Here is a 12,774-nt window from a genome sequence, read left to right as displayed (position 1 = left end):
TTTCTCGTTTTCGTCCCGTTTTCGAGTTACCACGGTTTTTATGATTTTTGTTCTCTTTTCCCTTATCTAGCTTTATCTTTGCCAAACTACGTTTGATTTGAAAAAATTTTTTTACAACCAATCAAGAATTTATTACAGTTTAAGTTTGTCTCAAAACTTTTTTTTCTGCAGACAACCGTTTCTCCACAATTTTGCATCAAACACAATTTTCTTCGTTTTTTAAGTTGTTTTTTACACTTTCATATCATTAAAGTCAAAAAAACACGTTAATGAGTATTAATTTTTTGTGCTTTTTATTAAAGTCCAGTTTATTTTTATAAAAAAAAATAAGTTTTATTTCATAAAAAAGGCTACTGAAAGTAATTAAAAAAAAATAAACAAACTGAGTGAATTAAAAAAAAAAATAATTTTTAAATAAAAAATTAATTTAAATGAATTAAAACTTTTTCTGAGCTATTGTGGTTAAGAAAAGAACAAATAAATAAAGCTCAGAAAAAGTTTTAATTCATTTAAATAAATTTTGTATTTAAAAATTATTTTTTTTTTAATTCACTCAGTTTGTTTATTTTTTTTAATTAATTTCAGTAGCTTTTTTTATGAAATAAAACTTATTTTTCTTATGAAAATAAACTGGGCTTTAATAAAAAGCACAAAAAATTAATACTCATTAACGTGTTTTTTTGACTTAAATGATATGAAAGTGTAAAAAACAACTTAAAAAACGAAGAAAATTGTGATTGATGCAAAATTGTGGAGAAACGGTTGTCCGCAGGAAAAAAAATTTTAGACAAACTAAAATTGTAATAAATTCTTGATTGGTTGTAAAAAAAATCTTTCAAATCAAACGTAGTTTGGCAAAGATAAGGCCAGTTAAAGGACAAGAGAGCAAAAATCATAAAAACCGTGGTAACTCGAAAACGGGACGAAAACGAGAAAATTACCTCATAAGTTTTTCGACTTAAAATGACCTCAGGAATCCATGGTTTTCGTTTGGGGCGGTGACTGTGGGACACCCTGTATATATATTATATATACCTAATGTCAGTGTCAGTTGTTGTTATTTTATAAAGCACAAAGTTCGTGAAAATGTATCGTCCATCAATTAATTGTGATTTGGAAGACAATAATCAAAAACAAAGTATTATTTTAGTGAAAATAGTTTTTTGCCACTCCTAAAGGCGGCCGAACCTTCATCAAGTACACTAATCAGGACGAGGAGGATTCTTGGGTGGTTGTTTTAGGTATTTGTTTTTTGTTATGTTTTTTTTCTTTTTTGTAGAAAATTGTATATTCATTTATAAAAATTAATAAAGTATTAAAAAATACAAATAAAAGTAGTAAAAGCTGTGTTATTATTATTTAGCATCACAAACACATCCAAAACAAATAAAAAAAAAAAAACACTCCAATCATTTGGGAAAACCATATTAATTTCCACCAGCTTTTAGCTGAACTGTCAAAAAATTCAGATTAAAGTGAGAAAGCAACATTTTTTCCTTTAAAAATCACCTGATCCATGGCTGAACCACTGCTAACCCACCAATATCGGTGGGTAACTTCTGATCGTGGTTCAGCAGTGGGTTAAGGCCTGAACCTCGATTGTACAACACTGCAAATGAGTTAAACCGAGTTCAAACGTTAATCCGAGGATGAACCACGTTTGTACAACTGGCCCTTACATAGCCAAATGTCATTCTATCACTTCCGCACCGGCGCACAGTGTGTCGTCCCCTTATGATAAATCAATTTTTTTTTTTGTTAAAAATTAATATTTTTGCTATTAAAATATAATTTAGGAGTGTCAACTCATATGAAAACATATTTATCTTAGAAAATAACCCAGGTTATGTATTCAAAATAAGCTCCGAAACATGAGTACCTCGGAAATCGAAAATATTTTGAGGAATTTATGGGAATCTTTGAGAGTGTATATTTCACGTTTGGTAATTGTTTGAAAAATTTTATTAATGTTATTTTGTTTATTTGAGTGTTGTTGTAAAACGTATAACAAAAAAAAATTAAATTTATAAGATTATATATGAGTTATTAAAATTTCTTTGATAAATGGAAAAAAAAAATTTAATTTTTAAACTTAATTAAAAAAAAAAAAAAAAAACATACAAGATCATATCGATAATTTTTTTATATTATTTTGCCTTAGGCCTATACTTAATATTGGCAAAGTGTGGTCTGCTTCTGTTTGCGATTACCAGAGATAATCACATTTATGTGCTACGAGTCAAGTACTCAAAATAATTCATTTTTTGAGAAACATCTTCAAGGGGATCACAAAAATGAAAAAATCGGTGTTTTTAATAATTTTTAGCCATACACAAGTAACAAAAAGCTGTTCATGTAATTAAAAATATTTTAAATATTGTTTTCAACAAAAAAAAAATTATATTTTTCTGCATACTAAATTTTTAATATAATTACTTGGACCCGGCCACGCTCTACTGTGTATTATAGCGTATTTACCAACCTCGCCGATATAAGAATTTACGAAAATGCAAATAAAACGTTATTTCAAAATTTGAAAGCGATTGACAAAAAACTATTCGAGATTTGCTATGAAACGCAAATAAACATACGATTTTTTTGTATAGAGAAGATAAACAAAACAAGTTGACTTCAACTTAAGATTTCTCAAAGTAGAAAAAAGATATTGAAAAGATATAAACGGGCTTTAAAAGAAAACATTTAGTTCTTTTAGAAACTGTCACAAATTTATTTAAAATAAATCACCACATTCAAGAACATAACCTCAAAAACTGTTAAAAGACGACATTTCAGATTTTCTAACGGGAATATTTCAAAAACGTGATATGATAGAATTTTTCTGACTTCGGATTCGAGTTCAGCACACCAAAAACCTTACGAAAAGTATAGGGCTCGACACACTGTGCGGCGCGGCGGCGCACTGTTGTCCAAAATGACTTATCTCGTTGCAAAAATCATAACTTTTGAACGGATTGAGGTAGCGGTACAGTTTTTTTTTTTAATTTGAAGGAAATTTCCAGGGCTGTTACACCAATGAATTTCAAGAAAATTGTTTTACAGGGTGTTTAGGAATCATCGGCCGAAAACCGATTTTCTTAAAAAAAAAAATATTTAAATTAAAATTGGTATGCCATTTTGTAGAAATCACTAATTCACATCTAAAAAAAGTTCAGATTACACTTTTCCATGATATTACGATTATAGAGAATGCCAAAAAAGTTGGTCCCGGAAGTCCGTCTGTCTGTCTGTCTGTATAAGGATCTACATCCTAAACGGATGGACCGATTGACTTCAAATTTGGTATGTAGCATTTTTTGGAGACCCTCCAGAGGTGTTTTTGGAATTAATTTTTTTGGGCCAAAAATAACGGTACTTGTCATACACCAATTTCAGTAAAGCTGTAATTGCTCAAAAACGGCTCCAACGATTTTGTTTAAAAAATTCAAATGTAAGTTTGAAAACAAGGTCTATCTTCTAATGAAAAAAATTTTTTTGGAAAATCATTATTAACGGTACCTGCCATAGAACGGTTTTTTTTAAATCCGATATTCTCCGAAACGGCTTATTCGATTTCAACGAAACTTTTTTTGAAGAAGCACTTATATAACTCAAATATAAGCCAAAAATAAAATTTCAAAAAAAATAATTTTTGGATTTTTAAAAAAATTTTGAAATTTTTTTTTGAAAAATAAAATTTTCGAAAACGGGACATTGTATTTTTTTGAAATTTTGTTTTTAGATGTGGATTAGTGATTTCTACAAAATGGCATACCAATTTTAATTTAAACATTTTTTTTAAAGAAAATCTGTTCCTTCTGCCTTCATTTTTTTTCAAAGTACAAAATCTCGGCAGTGCGCAAGCATGCGCAGCTAAATATTTTTATTTTGAATCAACAATTGATTGGTACACATACCCTATTCGGCTTAATGAATGGAACCGAATGGATTTTTTACGGTACCTGCCATAAAACCGTTTTTTTTTTTTTCAAATCCGATATTCTCCAAAACGGCTTATTCGATTTCAACGAAACTTTTTGTGAAGAAGCACTTATATAACTCAAATATAAGCCAAAAATAAAATTTCAAAAAAAATAATTTTTGGATTTTTAAAAAAATTTTGAAATTTTTTTTTGAAAAATAAAATTTTCGAAAACGGGACATTGTATTTTTTTGAAATTTTGTTTTTAAATGTGGATTAGTGATTTCTACAAAATGGCATACCAATTTTAATTTAAACTTTTTTTTTAAAGAAAATCTGTTTTTGGCCGATGATTCCGAAACACCCTGTGAAATAATTTTATTGAAATTCATTGGTATAACAGCCCTAGAAATGTCCTTCAAATAAAAAAAAAAATTGTACCGCTAACTCAATCCGTTCAAAAGTTATGATTTTTGCAACGAGATAAGTCATTTTGGACAACCGTGCGGCGGCGGCTTCGGTAATACGAAATCTTGTGAAAGTGACTCTGACTCTCGCCGCAGTGCATCTGCGTCTTCAGTAATAGGCATGGATATTATTACTTTTTCACATTTTGTGATGACGGCACACAAAACTATGTGGTATACACGGATTTCTCAAAAGCCTTTGATAGGATAAAACATTCAACTTTGATACTGATATTGCGAGAGTTTGGATTTCAGGAAAACCTCCTTATCTATCTTTTATATTTATAATTTGTAATAATATAATTAGGACCATTCACATTAACTTAAAAACTTACATTATTTAAACCCCCGAAAACCGTATAAACACTAGAGTGGAGCGTTTTTGGACTTTTCTTCCAGATCACTGCGTGCAACTCATGGTTTATGCCTTGCAGTCTTCTGAACATATTCTGATACTTTTTTTTTACTCGACAGTGGAAAAATAAAAATCGGGAAGCCTCTGAAGATTGCTCGTATTTCACGAAAATCGATATTTTATGAGGCGTTAGAACCCATCTGAGTTGACTTAATCTTTTTCATTTCACTATCTACTGCTCATAACTTATGCTGAGTGGTCTCTTGAACCAGATCTTATCCCCTATTTGGAGTCGTCAATGGAAAAAATGAAATCGGGAAGGATCCGAAAAATGCACACTTTCCCAGAAATTCATATTTTTAAATTGTATAAAATCCCGCCCAGAACAAATTTCTTTTATAACTTATTTGAACCTTAAAATGTGTGGAGCACTCAAACTGAGAACTTTTCTGTAATAATGACGTCTTTTATGGGGGATATAAGAAAATGCTACTTTGACATCCCCTGACCCATTTCAATAGAAATTTAAATGCTAATACTACCCTTAAAAACTTCGTTAATAATAATTTAATTTTTATAAAAAACACTAACCTTTGTAACTGCATTTAATTTATGTCGATATCTTATTTCAATCCCATCCATGGGGGTAAGCCTTGTCGTGGCGGATGGACTTACGGTGACTACTACTACGAAGCTTAGAGCTATGCGATCGCGAAACTTGTTTTCGCAGAAGGGCCTCCCATGGTCGACAGGTCGAAGTGGAGTAGGTTGTTGCTACTAATTACCCCCCCAACGAAGGAGTGTTCCCACCAAGGCACTTCCAACAAATGACGGTAGCGGAAGAATTCTTTTTTAGAATCAACGGTAGCGTCGCCAGTTCCAGTAAGGCCGAACTACTTGGTGAACACCTTATACGAGCTACTCAGTCATATTCAGAGCACAGGTCTATAAGGAGTGGCTTAGCCAACCTCTCGTCCTTGGTGTCATCAAAGGGCCTGGCCCTCCAGGTTGGGGGCTTCTGCCGTCGGGGTAACTGCCCGACCAGAAGTAGGATGTAGTTATGCAACGACGACAAGCCTCGGAAACGTACGGATTTACTGATGACGACCCTAGCAAACGAAATAAGGACAACGAATTTCGAATCTGCACGTGGAATGTTAGGTCCCTTAACAGACCTCGTGCAGCCGATCAATTAGCGGAGGCCCTCGACTGCTATAAGGCAGATATAACTGCCATCCAAGAAATGCGATGGGAAGGGCCGGGCAAGAGAAAATTGAAGACCCACGATATCTACTACGGCGACTGCAACCGGCAAAAGGGCACATTTGGATGTGGATTTGCCATCGGAGGTAGACCCAAGCAGAACGTCCTGAGTTTTAACTGTGTCAACGAGCGCCTCACCACGATCCGCATAAAGGCTACATTCACCAACAAAAGCCTGATATGTGCTCACGCCCCCACGGAAGAGAAAGACGATACCACCAAAGATAATTTCTACGAGATCCTCGAAAAAACCTACGATCAAATCCCAAGCTACGACATTAAAATTGTCCTTGGTGATTTTAATGCAAAGCTAAGAAGAGAAGATATCTTTGGAAGCACATTCGAAAAGCATAGCCTGCACGACAACACATCCGATAACGGATTCAGGCTAGTCGACTTTGCTGCGAGGCAAAATGTTGTCATAGCAAGCACGCGTTTCCCGCATCTCAAGATTCATAAAGGGACATGGAAATCTCCAGATCAATCAACCGTCAACCAGATTGACCATATTGCGATCGACGCTAGGCATTCCTCCAGTATTATGGACGTCCGCACGTTCCGAGGAGCCAACATTGACGCTGACCACTACCTGGTTGTAGCCAATGTACGGATGCGGATTTTAAGACCATCGCCAACACAAGGAAAAACTGTGAGGAAGTTTAACGTCGGACGACTACAATCGCAAGAGATTGCCAGGTCCTATTCCGATCGCGTCTCGAATTACCTCTTGAGAAGTCCTACGCCGCCAGCAGCAAGTATAGATAACCAGTGGCAGCACTGCCAAGAAGCCATTAGAGATGCCGCCTCTGAAGTGCTGGGATGCTATAACAGGAATGAAGTTCGTAAGTTTTACCAGAAGGTAAAAAGAACATCTCAGGGGTATAAACCTAGAACTGAAGCCTGTAGGGACCAACACGGAAACATCGTAGTAGAGACGCAAGCGATGCTGAGAATATAGAAAGATCACTTCTGCAATCTCTACAATGGCGATGACGAAGCCAACCCCGCCCAAAGACAGATTGCACCATTCAATATCGACGATGAAGGCCAACATTACCGTCCCCCCGACCTGGAAGAAGTGAAGGCAGTCATATCCAAGCTTAAGTCAAACAAAGCCGCAGGAGATGACCTGGTTAGGAGTATGCACCAGCTCACCTGCCGAATATGGTCGGAGGAAAGCATGCCCACAGAATGGAATCTCAGCATCGTGTGCCCGATCCTTAAGAAAGGAGACCCTCTAACCTGCGCCAACTACAGAGGAATCAGCCTCCTTAACATCTCATATAAGATCCTCTCTGCCGTACGATGTGAACGTCTGAAGCCGTTCGTCAACAACCTGATAGGTCCTTATCAGTGTGGCTTTAGACCAGGAAAGTCCACCATCGATCAAATATTCACATTACGGCAGATCTTAGAAAAAACCCAGGAACAACAAATCGATACCCACCACCTGTTCATCGATTTTAAAGACGCGTATGACAGTATATACAGAGATGAATTGTATAGAGCTAATAGCTACGGAGCGCTGCTCCGTCAGAGTCGGTTAAGACCTAACCGAAGCATTTGATGTCGAAAAAGGTTTTAGACAAGGCGACGCACTAAGCAAGCAACTAAGGTGTCCCTATACAAGACCCTTATCATCCTAGTCCTGCTATATGGTGCAGAAGCATGGACTTTAACGAAGGCTGATGAAAACATCTTGGATTGTTTCGAGAGAAAAGTTCTTCGTGTGATTTTTGGTCCCGTGTGTATTGATGGTGATTGGGCTTTACGGGTTGTACAAGGACGCTAACTTAGCCAAGAGAGTGAAGGTGCAGCGCCTGAGATGGCTAGGTCACGTGGAGCGCATGGACAACAATGCTCCGGCCCGGAAAGTTTTCGACTCCAACCCAGAGGGACGGCGCAGTAGAGGCAGACCTCGTCTGAGGTGGCGCAACCAAGTGAAAGGGGACCTCAATCAACTTGGCGTGCGCAACTGGAAGCAGCGAGCTAAGGATAGAGCTGGCTGGCGAAGCTTGTTGGTTGAGGCCCAAATCCACAGCGGATTGTAGCCGCCTTACGGCGCTGGTCACCCTAAGTAAGTTATCTTACTTCAATCCTTAGATATTTGACGTTTAGGTGTTTTCATAATTCTTGCCCATGCTGGGGCCAATTCCAGATTTTACTGTCTCTTCGAAAAAAATTTTTTTTATGAAGACTCTTTATTCTTGCTTTCTGTCCCAAATTCAATGTTTTCACCAAATTTCATTAGGGTGACACATCAGTTTTGTTTTCACTCAAAAAACCTTTTAACCATTATATTTTTATAGACACTGTAGATTCTTGTTTCTTATCTCAAAAGTAACATAAATCCTGAATTTCACTAGGGTACCACTAGTATTACTCTAGTATTGCACACTTTTCCAAATATAGGGGAAAGGTGCGAACAGTGAGACAGTGCAAACAGTGAGACAATCCATTTTTCTCTTTCCTGAAAATAAGCACACTAACGCTAGTTTGGGTCAAAACGTTTATTGCCCCGTCTGCGTCTTTTAATTTTGTCCCGACTAAAATAAAGCTGTCCATTTTCCTACACCGTAAAATATCACACAAAATCAGCTGAAAGTAGTTTTTGGAGTGTTTTAAAAAGAGTGTATAACACAAAAAAATCTGGTTAGTGGACAGAACTTTTTTTTACATAATGTATTATATTTATATGTTCTTTCATAAAAAAATATCATGTAATTAGAATTCCTTCTCGTTTTTTGTAATTTTATATTTTTCCGAAAAATGACAAAAGTAAACAGTGAGACATTATTAAAAAGCAAACAGTGAGACATAGATTTTTAAAAAAGCAAACAGTGAGACATAAGATTTAAAAAAAAATCTATTATTTTAGCATGACCTCAATATGATTTCGTAGTGTTTTTTCTTTCGTTTTTTTTTGGACTTTTTGTTACATTTTTTGAAAAAAATGGGTTAAAGTAGCATAAATTAATTAATTATATACTTGTCAATTACCTAATTATTTGACATTTTCGTTAATTTTTTTTTCACCTAAGAATGTCTCACTGATCGCACCCTTTGCAAACAGTGAGACGTTTTGACTTTTTCTACATTTTAGTCCAATGTGATGCTCTCATTCATTCTTTAACTACAAGTTTTTTTGCAACATTAAGATAAAATATGTCTTAAACTGACTTCAAAGTTTCGTTAAATTATCTTGAAAACATTCTAAGATATACCAATTTAAAAAAAAGGTTTTTTTTTTTTTTAATTTTAAATTCATTTTTATTTTTCATCATCTTAAAACTATCTTAAAGCTAGACAAAAATTCCTAAAAACTAGCTTACTTATCAATTACTTACAACTAACTTACTGGCCCTATACGGGCACTCTAAGTTATTCTTCATTTTTCTAATACTAATGCCTTTCGGCCTTAAAACTAATTTAATTCAAATAGTATTTCAAGGTTTTATTTTTTCCAAGAAATAATTTCTAAAAAAAAGGGTGTCTCACTGTCCGCACCTCTCCCCTACCCATATTTTCTCTACACCTAAAAAAACACCCATTCACATGGAAAAAATTTATAGTTTTACTTTATTCGTAATTCCCATGGGAAAGACAACATTTTTAATAAATTTCGTAAGGGTAACTTTTATACCATTGATTTTATCGGACTTATAGCGGATTTCCCTTATTTCCCCAGAAAAACACCCTTTGTAGCTGGTGTCAAGCTGACTGCTATACTAGCCCTGGCCAGAGCAGCAACCAAATGTCTATTGAAATGTATATATTGATCTAGCCAGATGCCAAGGTACTTTATTACACTTTTACTCGGCAGTGGATGTCCGTGTGGTCCAGCGATCGCCAGCTTCCGCAAGTTCCTTCGCGCATTCCCTGAGGCCCTAGCTAAGGAGTTCTAAATAGTATCGTTTCTGATTTCTGAAAGTTAATTTTCAACTTCCAATCATCACAATATCGCTGAATTTTTTCCAAGTAACGTTGCAAGAGAATTCTAATGTCCTTAACTTTTTTAGATTTGTTCCACTGAATATCAGATACAAGTTTAGACGCGGCATGAACAGTGTCATGTCCTGCCTTAAGGCTGAGTGAACCACGTAAAAATCGGGTTATCGTTTAGATATCGGTGCATAACTTTCACATTTTTAAAGATAATTGAATGCAATAAATTTTATTATTTAAATAATAAACAAATATCTTCATCCCCACAATTTAAAAATTTGTGCACTTGTATGTAAGAGAGAACAAAACATGATAAAATGTTCGATGTTTTAGAACGACCTGAAAGATATCGGTTTGTTTCTTAGTTAGACTAAAATTTATATTTATTTTATTTCTATTTTGGATTGAGATTGAATAAACTTTATAGTCTAAGATCCGGCCATAGGACGACCTACCCTCATCGTTATACCAGTTGAGAGTTATATTTTCTGAAAGCTAGTGTCTTAGGAAATAAATTGCACATGGGTTGCCAAGCGATATCCTGTCAAGGCATAGGGTTGCCAGGCCTTAAAGTTCATTTTTGCAAATTTTTGAAAATGCGACCCTGCTTAAATGGCAAACCTAAGAGTTATAAAAAAAATATAATGTCATAGGAAATTTAATTTAAAAATTTTTATTTTCAGGATTTTTTAAAATTTGAAGTTTGAGTAGGGTAAACAAAGGCGAGTTTAGAAAAACGGCAAAAATCTATTATCTAAACAAAACGTGATAAAAATAAAATTGAAATTGGAATCGATAGATATTATAAATATATGAAAACCACCATTACAAATAAAAAATGTAAAAAATCTACAGCGCGAGATATAGTCTTTTTAGAGTCATGATACTCCAATTCGATATTTGAGAAATTATTCACCAAAAATCAGAATGAAAGATTTTTAAAATAATTTTTATGTGATAAGTTAGGAAAAATAAAATAACTTGACACGTGTCTGTCAAATTTTTAATTTAACTTACCGTTTTTGCGAGGGGATTTTTTGAAAAGGTGCTTATTTTCGTATTTCAACATATTAAAGGAAAAAATCTCGTCATGGGACGACCTATCCACCTCATTATACCAGTTGAAAGCTATATTTTCCTAAGGATAGTGTCTAAAGAAACAGTTTGCACATGGGTTGCCTAGCGATATCCTGTCAAGGCATAGGGTTGCCAGGCCTTAAAGTTTATTTTTGCAAATTTTTCAAAATGCGACCCTGCTTATATGGCAAGCCTAAGAGTTATAAAAAAAATATAATGTCATAGGAAATTTAATTTAAAAATTTTTATTTTCAGGATTTTTTAAAATTTTAAGTTTGAGTAGGGTAAACAAAGGTAAATTTAGAAAAAGGGCAAAAATCTATTTTCTAAACAAAACGTGATAGAAATAAAATTGAAATTGGAATCGATACATATTATAAAAATATACTTAGTTTTTGGTTCCTGTGTTTTTTTTGAAGAATTACAGATTTTTACAATTCAATTCAATGTTTCGGTGTTATTCTTCAAAAATACACAGGAACCAAAAACTAAGTCAAATCAAAAATTTGGCAGATACGTGTCAAGTTATTTTATTTATGCTCTCTAATAACATAAACATTATTTCAAATACCTTTCGTGCTGATTTTTGGTGAATTATCTCTCAAATATCGAATTGGAGTATCATGACTTTAAAAAGACTATATCTCGAGTTGTAGATTTTTTACATTTTTTTGTTGTATGTGTGGCTTTTATATTTTTATAATATGTATCGATTCCAATTTCAATTTTATTTCTATCACGTTTTGTTTAGAAAATAGATTTTTGCCCTTTTTCTAAATTTACCTTTGTTTACCCTACTCAAACTTCAAATTTTAAAAAATCCTGAAAATTAAAATTTTTAAATTAAATTTCCTATGACATTATATTTTTACTTGCGATATAGGTACTATATATCAAGTTATGCATTCGTACAAAAAAAAAAAATTTGAGATAACATTTTTCCATGACATTACGATGGTAGACAATGCCAAAAAAGTGGGTCCCGGAAGTCCGTCTGTCTGTCTGTCTGTCTGTCAGTCTGTCTGTCAGTCTGTCTGTCTGTTTGTCTGTCTGTCTGTATAAGGAGCTACAGCCTAAACGGATGGACCGATTAATGCCAAACTTGGTATGTAGCGTTATTTGGCGACTCTCCAGAGGGGTTTTTGGAATTAATTTTTTTGGACTAAAAATAACGGTACTTGTCATATACCGATTTCAGTAAAATTGAAATATCTCAAAAACGGCTCTAACGATTTTGTTTAAAAAATTCAAATGTTAGTTTTGAGCTAAGGTCTATCTTCTAATGAAAAAATTTTTTTTTGAAAATTATTATTAACGGTACCTGCCATAGAACCGTTTTTTTTTTTAATCCGATTATCTCTGAAACTGCTTATTCGATTTCAACCAAACTTTTTGTGAAGAAGCATTTATATAATTTAAATATAAGCCAAAAATAAGATTTTGAAAAAAATAATTTTTGGATTTTTAAAAAAATTTTGAAAATTTTTTTTTGAAAAATCAAATTTTCGAAAACGGCACATTGAATTTTTTTGAAATTTTGTTTTTAGATGTTGATTAGTGATTTCTAAAGAATGGCATACCAATTTTATTTTAAAACTTTTTTTCCAAAAAATTATTTATAAAAAATTAGTTTTTTAAAAAACGGCTCTAACGATTTTTGAAATTTTTTTTCTAAAAATGCATCTTAATATATCAATCAAAACTGCATAATTGTTTTGGAGGGCAACTTAATTTCAGATTTTATTTTA

General features: G+C 33.7%; 2 protein-coding genes across 4 annotated transcripts in view; both read left to right on the top strand.

Moving 5' to 3' along the window:
- Positions 1–12,774, top strand: part of LOC129906951 (zwei Ig domain protein zig-8-like) — a 515,233-nt gene that overhangs the window by 179,667 nt on the left and 322,792 nt on the right. The window lies entirely within an intron of this gene.
- LOC129905473 (craniofacial development protein 2-like) lies at positions 5,802–6,962 on the top strand. The gene has a single exon (XM_055980942.1). The coding sequence runs from the start codon at positions 5,802–5,804 to the stop codon at positions 6,960–6,962; it is 1,161 nt and encodes a 386-aa protein (XP_055836917.1).

The sequence above is a fragment of the Episyrphus balteatus genome, chromosome 1, assembly GCF_945859705.1.
Source record: "Episyrphus balteatus chromosome 1, idEpiBalt1.1, whole genome shotgun sequence".
Lineage (NCBI taxonomy): Eukaryota > Metazoa > Arthropoda > Insecta > Diptera > Syrphidae > Episyrphus > Episyrphus balteatus.
This window is presented reverse-complemented; position numbering and strand designations above follow the sequence as displayed.